The sequence below is a fragment of the Mirounga angustirostris genome, unplaced genomic scaffold, assembly GCF_029215605.1.
Source record: "Mirounga angustirostris isolate CCGP_5_RB_7025 unplaced genomic scaffold, mMirAng1.0.hap1 SCAF_17, whole genome shotgun sequence".
In the NCBI taxonomy this organism is placed as follows: domain Eukaryota; kingdom Metazoa; phylum Chordata; class Mammalia; order Carnivora; family Phocidae; genus Mirounga; species Mirounga angustirostris.
In genome coordinates this window covers 26,386,054-26,401,200 of record NW_026991725.1, presented here as the reverse complement: position 1 = coordinate 26,401,200, position 15,147 = coordinate 26,386,054, and the positions used below count along the sequence as shown (strand labels likewise).

The 15,147-nt window shown below is 45.2% G+C and overlaps 1 protein-coding gene across 1 annotated transcript; it reads left to right on the top strand.

Moving 5' to 3' along the window:
• The first annotated feature begins 207 nt into the window (after window positions 1–207).
• LOC135363027 (keratin, type I cuticular Ha8-like) lies at window positions 208–4,300 on the top strand. Its single transcript, XM_064583311.1, has 7 exons — window positions 208–699; window positions 892–974; window positions 1,765–1,921; window positions 2,298–2,459; window positions 2,546–2,671; window positions 3,155–3,375; window positions 4,168–4,300. Exons 1-7 carry the CDS (start codon window positions 208–210, stop codon window positions 4,298–4,300), a joined length of 1,374 nt encoding a protein of 457 aa, XP_064439381.1.
• Window positions 4,301–15,147: the final 10,847 nt, after the last annotated feature.

The window sequence follows — 15,147 nt, the reverse complement described above, 5'->3', positions numbered from 1 at the left end:
GGGAACTCTTAATGGTAAACTCAACAGCTGAGTAACAGGATGACAGTACAACAATAGGGAGAGAATCAAGGCACTGAGGTCAAGGCATGGAGCCAACACCCACCTGGGATGGGGTATAAAAGGCCCAGGAGGGAGGGAGGTTGTCAGACTCAGTGGCTTGGTCTTCCCAGCTGATCTGAACCTTCTGTGCAACCTCAGCCTAACACCATGACTTCCTGCTACATCAGCTCATCCCAGTGTCCAGGCAGCACCAGGATGTCTGCAGCAACAAATGTCTGTGGCCCCTCCATTGACATTGTGGGCCAGCCTGGGGCAGAGGCCAGGGCTGCCTCCCTGTGCTTGTCGGCCACCCTGGCACACGCCAACCGAGTGCGTGTGGGGGCAACCCCTCTGGGCAAACCCAGCCTCTGTATGCCCCACAGCTGCCGCACCGCTTGCCCCTTGCCAGGGACCTGCAACATTCCCGGCAACATTGGAGTCTGTGAGAACTATGGGGAAGGCGCCCCGAATGGCCACGAGAAGGTGACCATGCAGTTCCTGAACGATCGCCTGGCCAACTACCTGGAGAAGGTGCGCCAACTGGAGAAGGAGAAGGCGGAGCTAGAGACCAGGATCCAAGAGTCGAGCAAATGCCATGAGTCCACCATGTGCCCAGACTACCAGTCCTACTTCCAGACTATTGAGGAGCTCCAGCAGAAGGTGTGGTTTGGAGTAGCCCGGGGTGTGCTGGGTCTGAGGAAGGTGGAAGGGCATGGCAGGTTAAAAGCTCCTGCAGGTTCAAGGAGCTTTTGGTTCTTGGATTCTCTTGAGTATGAGTGTAGATGCTACCTGTAGAGCTGGATCCCAGAGTATGATGTTTTGTGTGTGAACTGTCTTCCTGCTTTTCCTCAGATCCTGTGCAACAAGGCTGAGAATACCAGGCTGATTATCCAAGTTGACAATGCCAAGCTGGCTGCTGATGACTTTAGAATCAAGTAAGTAGGACTAGAAGAGGGCTCAGAGTAACTCCTTCCTCCACCCTAAGTCCCAATGGCCAAACACTTGATTGACTGAATCACTGTCTTGTTTCTTCTTTCCTAAATTCCCCAAATAAAAATTTTTATTACAAACAAAACTAATAGAAGGGATGAGAAAAAACAACACATAGCATGTATGATATAGCCTAGAGTTAGTCCTCCTTCAATTATTTTCCTAAAATGGAAGATAAGGCTGCCTGAGCTCATTAACTGGGGGCAGATAAGGTGATTTCAAGAATAAACTGAGCAAGGACAGTCATTGAATTTCATACATAATTAGAGGATCCACTTACAGATGGGTCAGGGTCCAAATTTACCTATGGGGCCCTCAGGTACCCCGCATTTCTACTAAACAAAGATCAGAGATAGAGAAGTAGCCCAATACAAGGAATAAGGGAGCAAATCACTGACCTGGCACCTGGTTGTTGCTTAACCTGCTTAAGTGATAGATCAGCAAGTGGTGTGAGATCTGTCCTGGCTCCTAAGATACATTGTCATAGGCAAGCAGGTTAATCTTTTGGAATCAAAGTTGCCTCAATGCCTGAAGGTAAAATGATATCTGCTAGGAGTTCTTTGCTAGACCATGAGCGGATTGAGTAGAGGGGCTGAGTCTAATTCATCTCTGAGGGCCGGGACTGAGCACAGTGAGCAAATGAGAATTCCAGCTGGTGAAGGAAATGGGAACCAGAGGCAGCTGAGAGGGGATATCCTTATCATTCTGCTGACCTTACATTTCCTGTGCTGGAAGGCACGAGAGTGAGTTCTCCCTGCGCCAAATGGTGGAGAAGGACATGTGTGGGATGCACAAGCTCCTGGATGACCTGAGCCTGGCCAAGGCTGACCTGGAGGCCCAGCAGGAGTCCCTGAAGGAGGAGCTGCTCTGCCTGAAGAGCAACCATGAACAGGTGTGGGCCTGGGGCTGCAGACCCTTGGGGGAGGGCACTGGGCAGAAAAGGGAGCACTGCTCCTCTAATCCTGTGGCTCTAGGATTAGAACCTGGGCTCAGTTGGCATCGGGATGAAGGGTTGATCTGGGTCTTGGAGTCAGGCTGACTGTGTGGGAGGTGGCAGAGGGGGAGTTTCTTGTCTGTAAAGTTTTGCCTTGTCAATTGAGGAAGGTGTCCAAGTGGGCTCTTCCCAGTGGACCGTGGGCAAGACCTTTTACATCAGTGCACCAGTGGGGTCTCCCTTCATGCTGTTTGTCTGGGGAGGGGTTCAGGTGCCATCTGCTCTGTCAAAACCCCTTTCCTCACTCAGGCTGCGGGTCCTTCTGTTCCTGCAGGAAGTGAGCATTCTGAGGAGCCAGCTGGGGGACAAGCTCCAGATTAAGCTGGATGTTGAGCCCACCGTGGACATGAGCAGGGTGCTGCAGGAGATGAGGTGCCACTATGAAGCCATGGTGCAGACCAACCACAATGATCTGGAAGAGTGGTTCCAAGATCAGGTGAGGGTGCTGCCTCGGAGCAGGGAGGGCCCCTGGCTTCCACCTGGGCAGGTTGCTGATCATGTCTCCGTGCCCTTGTGCTTCAGTCTGAAAGCATCAGCAAGCAGGACATGTCCTGCTCCGAGGAGCTGCGGTGCTGCCAGTCGGAGATCCTGGAGCTGAGACGCACGGTGAACGCCCTGGAGGTGGAGCTTCGGGCCCAGCACAGCCTGGTACGGTCCTCCACCCTCACCATGCTGCTGGTGCCACAGGCCGTGGCCTGCTAGCAGCATCTCTCAGAAGTCCCACTCATCAGTTCCACTGACAGTCAGAACTCAGGGTCTGGGTCCCTCCCTCCTTGGGGGGGGTGCCTTGCTGTCAAGGTTAGTTTGATCCTGAAAAATGGCTCCTTTTACAAGTCAACTCCCTTCCTTTAGGATAACGTGTGGGGGTTCAGGCACACATTCATTCCACAAGATTTCACTGGGTGTCTACTTTGCCAGGTACTGGGAATCGAGGGATGAACAGGACACTGTTCCTCAAGTTAGATTTTTGTGTGTGTGTGAAAAGTCATGATGATATTGGCAGTGATTCCTCTAGAGTTCTGGGAATGTCCTGTGACCTCTTGGAATGTGCCCCATGGTGAGATTGGCCATGATTTTCACTGCTGAATTTTGGGACACCTGGGTCTCTTACCCCATTATTTCCCATTACAGAAAGACTGTCTGCAGAACTCCCTGTGTGAAGCTGATGCCCGCTTCGGCACTGAGCTGGCCCAGATGCAGGTCCTGATCAGCAACGTGGAGGAGCAGCTGTCTGAGATCCGGGCTGACCTGGAGCGGCAGAACCAGGAGTACCAGGTGCTGCTGGACGTCAAGGCCCGGCTGGAGTGCGAGATTGCCACATACCGGAAACTTCTAGAGAGCGAGGATTGCAAGTATGTGTGATCTAGGCACTTGGACAGATCATTTGCTCAGTTCTCATGAGATTCTCAGGGTAACAATAGTGCTGTCTACAAGGGGTGCCTGGGTGGCTCAGTTGTTAAGCGTCTGCCTTCGGCTCAGGTCATGATCCCAGGGTCCTGGGATCGAGCCCTGCATCGGGCTCCCTGCTCAGCGGGAAGTCTGCTTCTCCCTCTCCCTCTCCCCCTGCTTGTGTTCCCTCTCTCTCTGTGTCTCTCTCTGTCAAATAAATAAATAAAATCTTAAAACAAACAAACCAACAAAAAATCAAAACAGTGCTGTCTACAAAGAAGAAGGCGGTCTATGCTTCTGCTGAGTGACTCATTGCCGTGTCCTCTGCTCACACTGTGCACTGTTGACAGAATGTGAAGGGAGTGACTGTCCATTTGGATCCAGTGCTAGGTCTCCAGTGGGGCTGCTTGGTGTAGCCACTGACTGGGGAGAGTAGACATGGGGCTGCTCCTTGAGCAGGAGATTTGAGTATAGACCCCAGCAGGTTTGTTGGACTTGCTTTTGCTCCCTTGTCAATCCTTCTTTGTATTTTCTATCCTATAGGATAGAACCTGATTCTCATATAGAAAACCTCATTTTGGAAGGCATTTTAAGATCATTCAGTCTAGTTTTAGGGGTGCACAGTAGGGGTCAATGGCCAAGGCTTCTGTTGGGTCCCTTTCTGTAGTTTTGGAGCGGAGACTCCTTCTTCATTCTCCATCACCTATCACTCATTTCCCATCCCTAACTTTGTTCGCCTTTCTATCTCTCCACAGACTCCCCTGCAATCCGTGCTCCACCTCTGCCTCCTGTGTGACTACTGCCTCTGCACCTCGTCCAAGCTGCACACCGTGCACCACTTGTGTGCCTGGGCCAGCCTGTGGAGCCAGCACTGGGAGCCGGTTCTGAATGCCCATGCACCAGTAGGTGCAGTTAAAGTGAGGGGATGCCCAAGGAGAAATGTTTATTATACATCCAGGCGCTATGGTTTCTAACTATTGTTGACTTTCTGTATGCAGAGGCCTTTCCAAAGGCCACAGGAGAAGTAGAATCTTGGTTGAGAGCCTTCCTTCTCAGCTCTGGATTTTCCCAGATTAGTTCCGTGACCTCAGTGGCTGGATCCCAGCCACCAGTGGTGGCTTGGGAACATCTACATTGGAGAGACTCAGGCATAAGATCAGGAACTATCTTGGAGGCAAGGATTTCATTTCAAACACCAATTTTAGTTTGAAAAATTTCCAGTTTGTGACCAGGAAAGTGATGAACAAACTTCACTGTTTGGGATTCCCCCCCAATCTACTGATTCTGTCTAACATCTGCAGCCTTGGGTAATGATTCCAGTGAGGGGGCAATGGAACTAGATACTATGTATCTGACCACTTCCTCTTCTACTTCCTTTCTCCTGTCCTCCTGCCTCCCTGCCTTGGAAGTGGCTCCATTTCCTCTCTAGGGTAAGGTGGGAACTTCCCTTGTGTCAGATCTGAGCCTCTCCACTCAAAGTCCTATCTTTGACAAAGGACCAGGCTTGCCTTTGCTATTTAAAGGGAAATTTCAGATTAAAAAAATCTCTCTTCTCTAGAAATCTTGACTCTCCTAACTATTGTCTGGATATAACTCTCTCTTCATCAAATTTTACAGTAAAATTTGAACAATGACTATTTTTTCTACTACTTTCTTCTGATATGTTAAAACCTATTGACTCAATAGGTCACACTGCTGGGCATGATGATGTAGAGTAATGGAAAATATAGCATTACAATAGTTTCAAAATTTTTATTCTTGTTCCCACCTCATGTCATCCGACCCTCTCCCTTCCTCACCTCCCTGTTCTTCCTCCTCCCTGGAATGCTTTCCGCTTCTTTCTCGTTATTCAGGCCTCAGCAGAAATGTCACTCCCCTTGAGAGCGCCTGCTTGGCCATCGGTCCACAATGATCACAGCCTTGTCACTCTCTGTCTTGCTTACTGTCACCATGGTAGCTCGCAACAGCTAAAATTGCCTGCTTTTCCATTGTTTTTTGTCATTAAAATGCTTCCTGGAGATTAGCATTTGTCCACTGCTGCTTCCCCAGAGCCTAGCTCACTGCTTGGTAAAGAGTAGATGCTTAATAAACATCTGTTGAAAGAATGAATGTGTCTTCCTGACTTTATCTCTGACTTGTTATGGGGCTTGAGAATCATCACTTAACTCCGTGTTTTTCCCTGCTGGAAAATGAGGGTTATGTCATCTTTCCTACTTACATCCTAGATCTGTCATGGATTCTATGGGTGAGATGAAAGAAATTTTAAAAGTCTGAAAAGGAGAAAGCACCATATTAACCTCATCCAGAGCCAATGTCATATAATTAGGAGTCTGGGTGCTGAGCCATACTGCTCAGAGTTCACCCATGGCCTCAGGCTTTTTTCTCTGGGCAGCTAAAATTAATTTCCTCTAGCAGCTAAATACAATCAGAAACGAAATGGTGCACTTAATAACTTGCTTTCCAGAGCACATTTTATTTGAGTATTTGCATTAGTTCAAAGAATGAGAAAACTTTGCTCCAAGTGGCAGAGCCTTCCTAGCAACTCCCTTATATTGAATCCATCCAAGGAGAGGGGGCCTAATTTCCTTTTTCTTCTTTTGGATCCCAGTGTTGAAGTGATGGGAGAATACACTCTAGTCCCTAGAGGCATTCCTTAATTCTAAAGGCCACTGTGATTCTTGTAGATCTCCATTTTGGAGGCTTTGTTTTGGGGGAATACAGATTATTACCGTTTGCAGTCCTGACTTCTAAATGTGGTTAACAGCTGATTGAAAAAAAAAAATAGCTCCTATTATCTTCCCTGTTTCTCAGGTCTTGTGTCATCATAGAAGAAAAAGCAACAGGGAGAAATGAAGTTGCTTTAACCACCCACGTCAGGGTAAAGACTGGGATGGTTCAAGGCAGCCATGGGGACAAACTGCCTGTTTAGGGCTCTAGCTTCCAATCCTGAGTGTGTCCTGGTGGTGAGGGGTGGCCTTTAGGAAGAACTTCTCATGATATCAGGTCACCCTTTTGTCTGATGTGGATTGACTGGCCTGTGTTGGGGGCAGGAACAGGAGTTTTTCCAGAAACTGGTTGTTTTTTTTTCCCCAATGATATGAGCTGGAGAGCTTCCTGTGCAACTTTGGCTTTTTCTGAGAAGTGAAATGAAGGAGATGGGACCTGCTGTGTTGGTGCCCACCTTTGGATCACTGCCTTTTGGAAAAGACCCAGTCTCTTGCTTCTGGCCAGCTTCAGTCCCCTGACTCTGTGGCTGATGCATTTCTTTCCTTCCTGTGAAGAGCAACATCTACATTGCACAGAGCCTGCTTTGCTCTCTCCCCCTTTGATGGTTAAACATTTGAATATAACTGCACAGTTTTAAAATGGAGTTTTATATAGTGGTGGCTTCCTCCTGCCTGATGTTAAATGCTGTCTCTTCTTCCCAAGAACAGAATGCCACTCTCCAGCATTCTTATAGGGCAGATGTTATAACTGCTTTTAAAATATGAAGCAGCGAAGCTCACAGAGGTTAAATAGCTTGACTATAGATGTGATTTGGCAAGTGGCTGAGCTAGGACTCAGACCTAAATTGCACAGGCTGCAAAGCAACTCTCATTGTATCACTTAATGTGTTTATCCTCTGTTCCTTTGAGTGATTGAGCTGCCTTTTAAAGAGAGACACTTATGAAAGAAATTGAGGAAGACACAAAAAGATGGGAAAACGTTCCATGCTCATGTATTGGAAGAACAAACATTGTTAAAACGTCTATGCTGCCCAGAGCAATCTACACTTTCAATGCAATCCTTATCAAAACACGATTGACAGTTTTCACAGAGCTGGAACAAACAATCCTAAAATTTGTATGGAACCAGAAAAGACTCCGAATCACCAGAGGAATGTTGAAAAAGAAAACCAAAGCTGGGGGCATCACAATGCCTGACTTCAAGCTATATTACAAAGCACTGATCACCAAGACAGCATGGTACTGGCACAAAAACAGATATATAGACCAATGGAACAGAATAGAGAGCCCAGATACGGACCCTCAACTCTATGGTCAAATAATCTTCGACAAAGCAGGAAAAAACATGCAGTGGAAAAAAGACAGTCTCTTCAATAAATGGTGCTGAGAAAATTGGACAGCCACATGCAGAAGAATGAAACTGGACCATTCTCTTACACCGTACACAAAGATAAACTCAAAATGGATGAAAGACCTCAATATGAGACAGGAATCCATCAAAATCCTAGAAGAGAACATAGGCAGTAACCTCTTTGACATTGGCCACAGGGACTTCTTCTTAAGACTCATCTCTACATATTTTCTTTTTCTTTTTTTTTATTATGTTATGTTAATCACCATACATTACATCATTAGTTTTTGATGTAGTAGTGTTCCATGATTCATTGTTTGCATATAATACCCAGTGCTCCATGCAGAACGTGCCCTCTTTAATACCCATCACCAAGCTAACCCATCCTCCCACCCCCCCTCCCCTCTAGAACCCTCAGTTTGTTTTTTAGAGTCCATAGTCTCTCATGGTTCATTTAAGACTCATCTCTAAAGGCAGATGTAAAAAAGAATGAAATCTTGCCATTTTCAACAACATGGATGGACCTAGAGGGTATAATGCTAAGTGAAATAAGTCGGTCAGAGAAAGACAAATACGATATGATTTCACTCATATGTGGATGTTAAGAAGCAAAACAAATGAACAAAGAAAAAAAAAAAGGACAAACAAAAAAACCAGACCCTTAAATACAGAGAATAAACCAGTGGTTGCCAGAGGGGATATAAGTGGGGAGATGGGTGAAATAGAGGGGATTAAGAGTGCACTTATCATGATGAGCATTCTATACATTACTCAATATATAGAATTGTTGAATCACTGTATTATACATCTGAAACTAATATTACACTGAATCAAAAAAACAATAAGGGAGAACCTGCATGTGAGCCTTGGATATCCCCATTTTTCATACTCATGGTCACTGACATAATTTGGAAAGGGTCACTGAAATTGTGTAATTTGTTTGATTTATTTAGTACAAACCTTACAAGACAGTGTATTGTTAGTTCCTGAATGAGCTAGTCTGCCCCCAGCTCACTGCTGTCTAACTCCTCCTAAATGCCTTGTCTGTGTTGAACATTTCATGGGTCAAATCAGTATCTGAGAAGGGATAAAGGATGACTTTTGAGGAGGGAATACATCATTAGCAGAGAAGGACTATTCCCAGTACAATCAAAGTGATTGATTCCATCTTTAAATAATTCTGTCTTTTCCTAAAAGGACATGGGCTAAACACATGATTCAGTGTGATTTACTTTTGAGTGTTCTGTAGGACTTTTCATAGAAATATGTTCCTAGATGAAAATAAATTATCCTGATTTTGATTTGATTTAGGATGACAGGGTTTAGAAGTCAAGGATTTTCGGGGCACCTGGATGGCTCAGTCGTTAAGCGTCTGCCTTCGGCTCAGGTCATGATCCCAGGGTCCTGGGATCGAGCCCCGCATCAGGCTCCTCACTCCGCAGGAAGGCTGCTTCTCCCTCTCACACTCCCCTTGCTTGTGTTCCCTCTCTCACTGTCTCTCTCTCTCTGTCAAATAAATAAATAAAAATCTTAAAAAAAAAAAAAGAAGTCAAGGATTTTCTGTCATTGGGGCAAGAAGCTACTGTTTGGTTCATACTATATTCATTCATTCATTCATTCATTCATTCATTCATTCATTCATTCAACACATACTTGTTGAGCATCACCATGCACCAGGCACTGTGGAGGATAAACTGAGTATGACTGGCTCTATAGTTGAGTTCATTTAGTTCTTTCTTTCATGTTTTCATTGATTGGGCATTTCCTGTGAGTCAGATGCTGTGTTGGGAATTACAGAGATGAACAAGACAAAAATAATAAGGCAAAACCCGTGCTTCTAAGGGTCTTCCACATAATCTGGCAACAGAGCACACTATGAAGAGGGCTATGTTCAAGGTAAACTGAGGATTCAGTATGAGTGGAGAACAGGAACTGACTGTATGCCCTGAGAAGCTGGAGGAAGCTTCCACTTAAAGACAACTTTTCAGTTGAGAAACATGAATCCCCAGAGATACACTTGACCTTCAGAATGTTTCAGAATTAGGTATTTAATAATAGATTCTCAATGTGAAAAATAATGCAGAATTGTCAATATTTCCTTATTTTTTTAAAGGTTTATTTTGTATTTATTTGAGAAAGAGAGAGTGAGCAGGGGGAGGGGGCAAAGGGAGAGGAAGAGAGAGAAAGAGACAAGCAGATGCCATGCAGAGTACAGAGCCTGACGCAGGGCTCGATCTCACAACTCCGAGATCATGACCTGAGCTGAAATCAAGAGTTGGACACTCAACTGACTGAGCCACCTAGGTACCCCAATATTTACCTATTTATATTGAATAAAAACTGTGAAGTGGACCAAATAAATAGTTTGACAATGAGTTATTCAGAATTTCATATTTTCCCAACTTCCTAAATCATCCACTCTACAAGTTTTTACAATTGCATTTTTCTCCTTTCTATTAAACATACCTTTGCTCCAGAACCATCTCCAGCCAGGTCAGTGAGAGATTTGTTAGCTTCACATCCACAGGATATGGTCCCCTGAGAAGCTCAGAGGAATGGACTCCTAACATTAAGGGGAAATCCACAAGCCCTTGGGGGCAGAGGATGGAGGAGATGGCTCCTAGTCCAATGTCCCAGGGACCTCATCAGCCACAATAATCACTCAAAGATGAGGCTGTGGAGGGCAAAGGGGCTTCTGAACACTGGGGCAGAACAACACCTGAACCCCACCAGTTCAGCACAAAAGTCATAGATTCCTGAAAGGGAAAATGGAGCCCAAGGGTGTCCAAACTCTCACAAAATACCAAGCATTTCTTTGTAGAAAGGCTTCTTTAAAAAAAAAAACAAAACTAGCTTACAAAAATTATACACATAGAACATACATCTTGTGAAAACTTGAAACAGAAGTGAAGCCTACACCATGCAAATAGTCCTCCTCCACAAATTAGTTTCCATATGTATACAGAGGAGAGGGGGCATATTTTGAGGTTCTAACAGACGATCCTCACTATATTTCCTTGTACCCTGGACCCTTCTAATAGCTGTAGCCCAAGCAACGCTCAGTGATTTGAGAGAGGGAAGACATAGCAGAAGGCAGGGAAGAGGTTTTGAGTCTCATGAGTCCAAGCCCTGAGTTGACAAGAGAACGGACTTGGATGAGACAAGTAAGGGGAAACGTCCCACCCTCTAGTTAGAGGAAGGCATCTGGAATTGAGGAATGAAGAGGAGGAGAAGGGAAGAGAATTTAGAGGCCGGTGGATCCCCTGCTTGTTCTACCCCTTCTCCCAGGCTGAGATATAGAGTCAAGGGCAGGAGGGTAATAGGTTGGGAGATGTAGGACCAGAGGGCATCTGTTCTCCCTTTCCCAGGTAGAACCTGGAGAGGCACCAAGATCCCATGGGAGAAATAGTTCATGGGGAGTCTAGACAGAAGGGCCTGAGAAAATGTCATAGACAATCCCGGGTAGTACTGAAGCTGAACTATGACTCTGTGCATCAGAGAGTAGCATGAATAGAGCAAAGGGAACCCTGAGAGCTCAAGGGCCATGTGGGTGAGAATGCCAATGCCGTCGCAACACCGGAGTGTTCTGATAGCCTAGAACTGGGCAGGAGGACCCAAGTGGGTCTCTGTTACAGTGGGGATGGAGGAAAATGCCAAGGGCTGATCCCTGCCCACCTCCTGTCTCCCAACATTCTGGAAAAAAGGCCCCTGAAACTCTGGGCAACCTCTTGGGAAGGGGTCCTCAAGATGACTGAGGTAAGGTTCTGCCACTTGGCATCATGTGGGTTGAAGATTAAAAGTACAATTTAGTTCAAGCACAAGAAAGTTAAGTTACATATCTTTCACACCTGACTTTATGGTCTGAGATTCATTCTTGCCATAAATGTAAGCCCACATATATCCCCCTTTGGGTAAATATAAAAAGTAGCATACTGTTGAGCATTTGGTCTTTTCTTCACTGAAACTTACATCATAGGTATCATTTCTATGTTAGTATATCTATATCTATCCATATCTACCTCATTATTTGCAATGGCTGCAAGCTTTTCACTATATGCATGTACTACAATTCACTTAACCAGGCTTCTTTTGGTGGGTGTTTCATTTCTCTCTAGTCTGCTATGATTCCCCAGATATTGCAATAAATACTCTTGTTATTCTTGTACACGTGTCCATGTAAGTGCGTCTGGGATAATTCCTGGAAGTGGAATTATTGGGTTACAGTGTGTGCAATTGTAATTTGCATAGATATTGCTAAACTGCCTTGAAGAGGTTGCATGATTTACTGCCCCCCCCCACAGTGTTTGACAATGCCTGTTTTTCTATTCCTTGCCAACATTGTGACATTAACCTTTTTGATATTTGCTCATTTAAATAGGTACAAAATGGTAATTTAATAAGCATTTTTGAATTTTAAAGGATGTGAGCATCTAAACCCATGATTAAAAGCCACTTGAAAAAAACCAGCTAACACTTATTTAGTGTTTACTCTGCCATGTGCTGGACATTATTTTAAGTGATTTACAGAGATCAAATTCTTTAATAGTTAAAACAAGTCTGTGAGCTAGATGCTATTACTGCCTCTGTTTTATGTATGTAGAAACCGCAGCACAGAGAGGTCAAGTCACCAGGCCAAGTTTTCACAGCTAGTAAATGGTAGAACCAGAATCCGAACCCAGGCAGGCTGGCTCCAGTGTTCTTGGCCTTAACCACACTACTATGCTGCATTAAAGGTCTTCGTAATGGGCCGGGGTAGGAGATAAATAAGGGCAAATGTGCTGCCCTAGAATGTGGATAAAGGAACCCTGTTACCGGGGATGACGGAGAGAGGAAGTGCAGACAATTGTTTTTGTCAGCTAGTCTCTGATGCCCTGGAGACCTGGGACAAGAATAAAGCAGACTACTGCTAATAAAGACCCTTAAAATCAGACTAAAGATTTCCAAGTAATCATATCATAAAATCCCACTTAAGGAAGAAGATAATGGCAGCTTTCAGTCTTTTTCAAAGCCTCTCGAGGCGGACTTCTGAGATCACAAAGATCCCTGAGGGTGTCCGTCCTGGAGCCCCCTTGCCCAGAGTGTCTGAGGGTGTAAGGGACAGCTGGGCCAGGATGGAGCACCTGTTGTGGTCTGCCAACCTCTCCCTGGTGCAACACACACAGGGCACACGCTTGTGGACAGCACCGGCTTCCTTAGACACCCTCAGAATCTCCCCCCTGGCCACAGATAAGGTAGCTGCAGACCAGATCCCAACCCCTGGGCTGCGCTGACGTCATTGCTTTCTCTTTCACACAGAGTTGTCTCAGTAGGTCCCAACGCCATGGCTTTGAATGATGCTGTTCTGGACCCAGTGCTCCACCTCCCCCTGAAGACAGAAAGCAACTCCAAAACTTTCACTCCCAAAGAGAGATGGGATGGCCCCTGTGAATAAGGAGGGCCGCAGGACTGTCCCTCTCTTCACGCTTCATCGCCAGGACTTCCCTTCATGCAACCTGGCTCATATGTTGTTCTCAGGGGCCGAGGACTCTTTACAGGGAGCGAAAGGAGGCAGCCTGGGATGTCAAGGGTAGGCTCCTCCCCAGCTGCACAGCATCTCAAACACCTGCCTCATGCCTTCCACTTACTGCCAGTTCCTTTGAGACAAAAGAAAAATCAGTAGAACCCACTTCTCTAAGAGCAACAAGTGGCTTCAGTGTCATTATGCAAAACAGACCACGGCAAGCCCAAGCCAGGGCTTTAGAGACGGGTGTCAGTGAGGACATCAACACTCCATCTGTGAAGCCTAAAAAGTAACAAGTGGCGTGTGTCCTGAGATGGAAGGAACCATAATTTCAGTCAATGGGACAAATCCTGCCAGGGGATAGGGCCAAAAGGTAGAGCCTATTTAGCAAATCAAAGGAAACGACTGTAATGGTCCAATTCTCTGGATTAAAGTGATGCACTGGGATGAGGTAAGAGAGAAATAAAGGGGTGTTTGAAGATGGAACTTATGCAGATTGCACCCAGAGGCCTCTGAAGGATGGGAAGGCCAGGCTTGGTGATGTCTCCTAATTACGGTGTTTGTAAGGGGTTATTCATTGTTGACCTCAGGGTAACTGGCACTGACCCCAGAGTGGCTTTTCCTTTTGGGAAGAATTCCAGATTTCTTTATTTCTTTTTGAGAGAATTCTGAGAGCCCAGGTTTCACCAATACTCACATCCATTGCCTCCCATTTGGTTTTCTTGGGGATGTTTGTTCTTGAATTTTAGAGATTAGAGAAGAGACCTATTTATATCCTTCTGGGGTGTTCTCCGATTAGCTCTTCCTCCATCTTTCAGTCCCTCTACTTTCCCTCCAGCACTCTGGAGGGGCAACCTCTGACCCCACAGCTCATGGTTGCTTTAGTCCCTTGGCTCTAACAAAAATCTCTGGGATGTGAGGTCTATTTTAGACTCTTGACTTTTGAATATAACTTTTTCTATGTGCATTTTTTGTCCTCTCTGCTCTGTGCCTAAACATCTTCCTTTGCTGGAACACAAGGACCCTCAGATATATATATATATTTTTTGCATCAGCTTCTTGGCCAACAACTAAGCCTCCTGCAACAAAGACAACACACAGGTTGTTCTAACCAGAGGTCATGGCAGGGTGGAAAGAGAATGAATGGGCTCTACAGACATGAGACTGAATCAAGTTCTTGACAATTTATTTCTCTGTGAATTGGAAGATGGACTTTAGTTTCTTCATCGGCACACTGAGGCTATGAATAGCTGCCTCATAGGTAGTAAGGATTAAATAGGAAAGAACACTGCAGGATAGCTATTACAACTTACATTCTCCTAAATGTTAGTTCTTGAACTTTTCTTTAAATATCCCTTGAGCTCTGGTCCCAGTTCCCTTCTCTGGATCAAATAAAGCTTTTTGTTTGTTTGTTTGTCAGTAGCTTCTCTCTAGATACATACTTGTTCAGGACCACGGATTCTCTCTTTCACCAACTCCCATTGATCAATGGTTCTCATTCAAGTTTGTTGAAGACAACCTGAGATTTCTGGGGTACTGTTTTCTCCTGAAGAATAGGGACCATTGCATGTTCAAAAACGAGCACACTGCCCAAGTTCTAGGGAATGTTTAGGAAACAGGCTGAACAAGTGAATGACTGAAAACTGATTCTGACTAGTCAATCAAAACTTAGCTAGCAATAATGTTTCTGGATGCATTGATGCTTTAAAGCTTCTCAAGGGGAGTGTGCAGTGTAAAGGATAGAAGAAAGAAGAAATGGGACCTCACAATAATTAAGTATCTGTAGACTTACCAGTTTTATAAACTGGTGTTTCTCTTCAAAGGAAAGTCTGGTTGAGTCTAAGCACAGGTGACAGATTCACTGTCCCTCCTGATACACAGAAAATTGAAAGATTCAATCCTTGAATGTGTCCACATCCACAGAGACGCTGGCCCAGTCCAGAGAGCACATCTGGAAGTTGAATTAACTGCTGGTGATTGTTGGGTAGAAATAGAAATCTCTGACCTTTCCTCAATAGATAACCTGATATCAAAAATCAAAGGGCACCTCAAATTCATCAACATTCTTTTAATGAGGTGGGGAACTCTTAATGGTAAACTCAACAGCTGAGTAACAGGATGACAGTACAACAATAGGGAGAGAATCAAGGCACTGAGG

Coding starts and splice junctions, on each gene's coding strand:
- LOC135363027 (XM_064583311.1), top strand. CDS start 208: ATGACTTCCTGCTACATCAGCTCATCCCAGTGTCCAGGCAGCACCAGG. Junction 700..891: donor TTGAGGAGCTCCAGCAGAAG/GTGTGGTTTGGA, acceptor GCTTTTCCTCAG/ATCCTGTGCAACAAGGCTGA. Junction 2,460..2,545: donor AAGAGTGGTTCCAAGATCAG/GTGAGGGTGCTG, acceptor CTTGTGCTTCAG/TCTGAAAGCATCAGCAAGCA.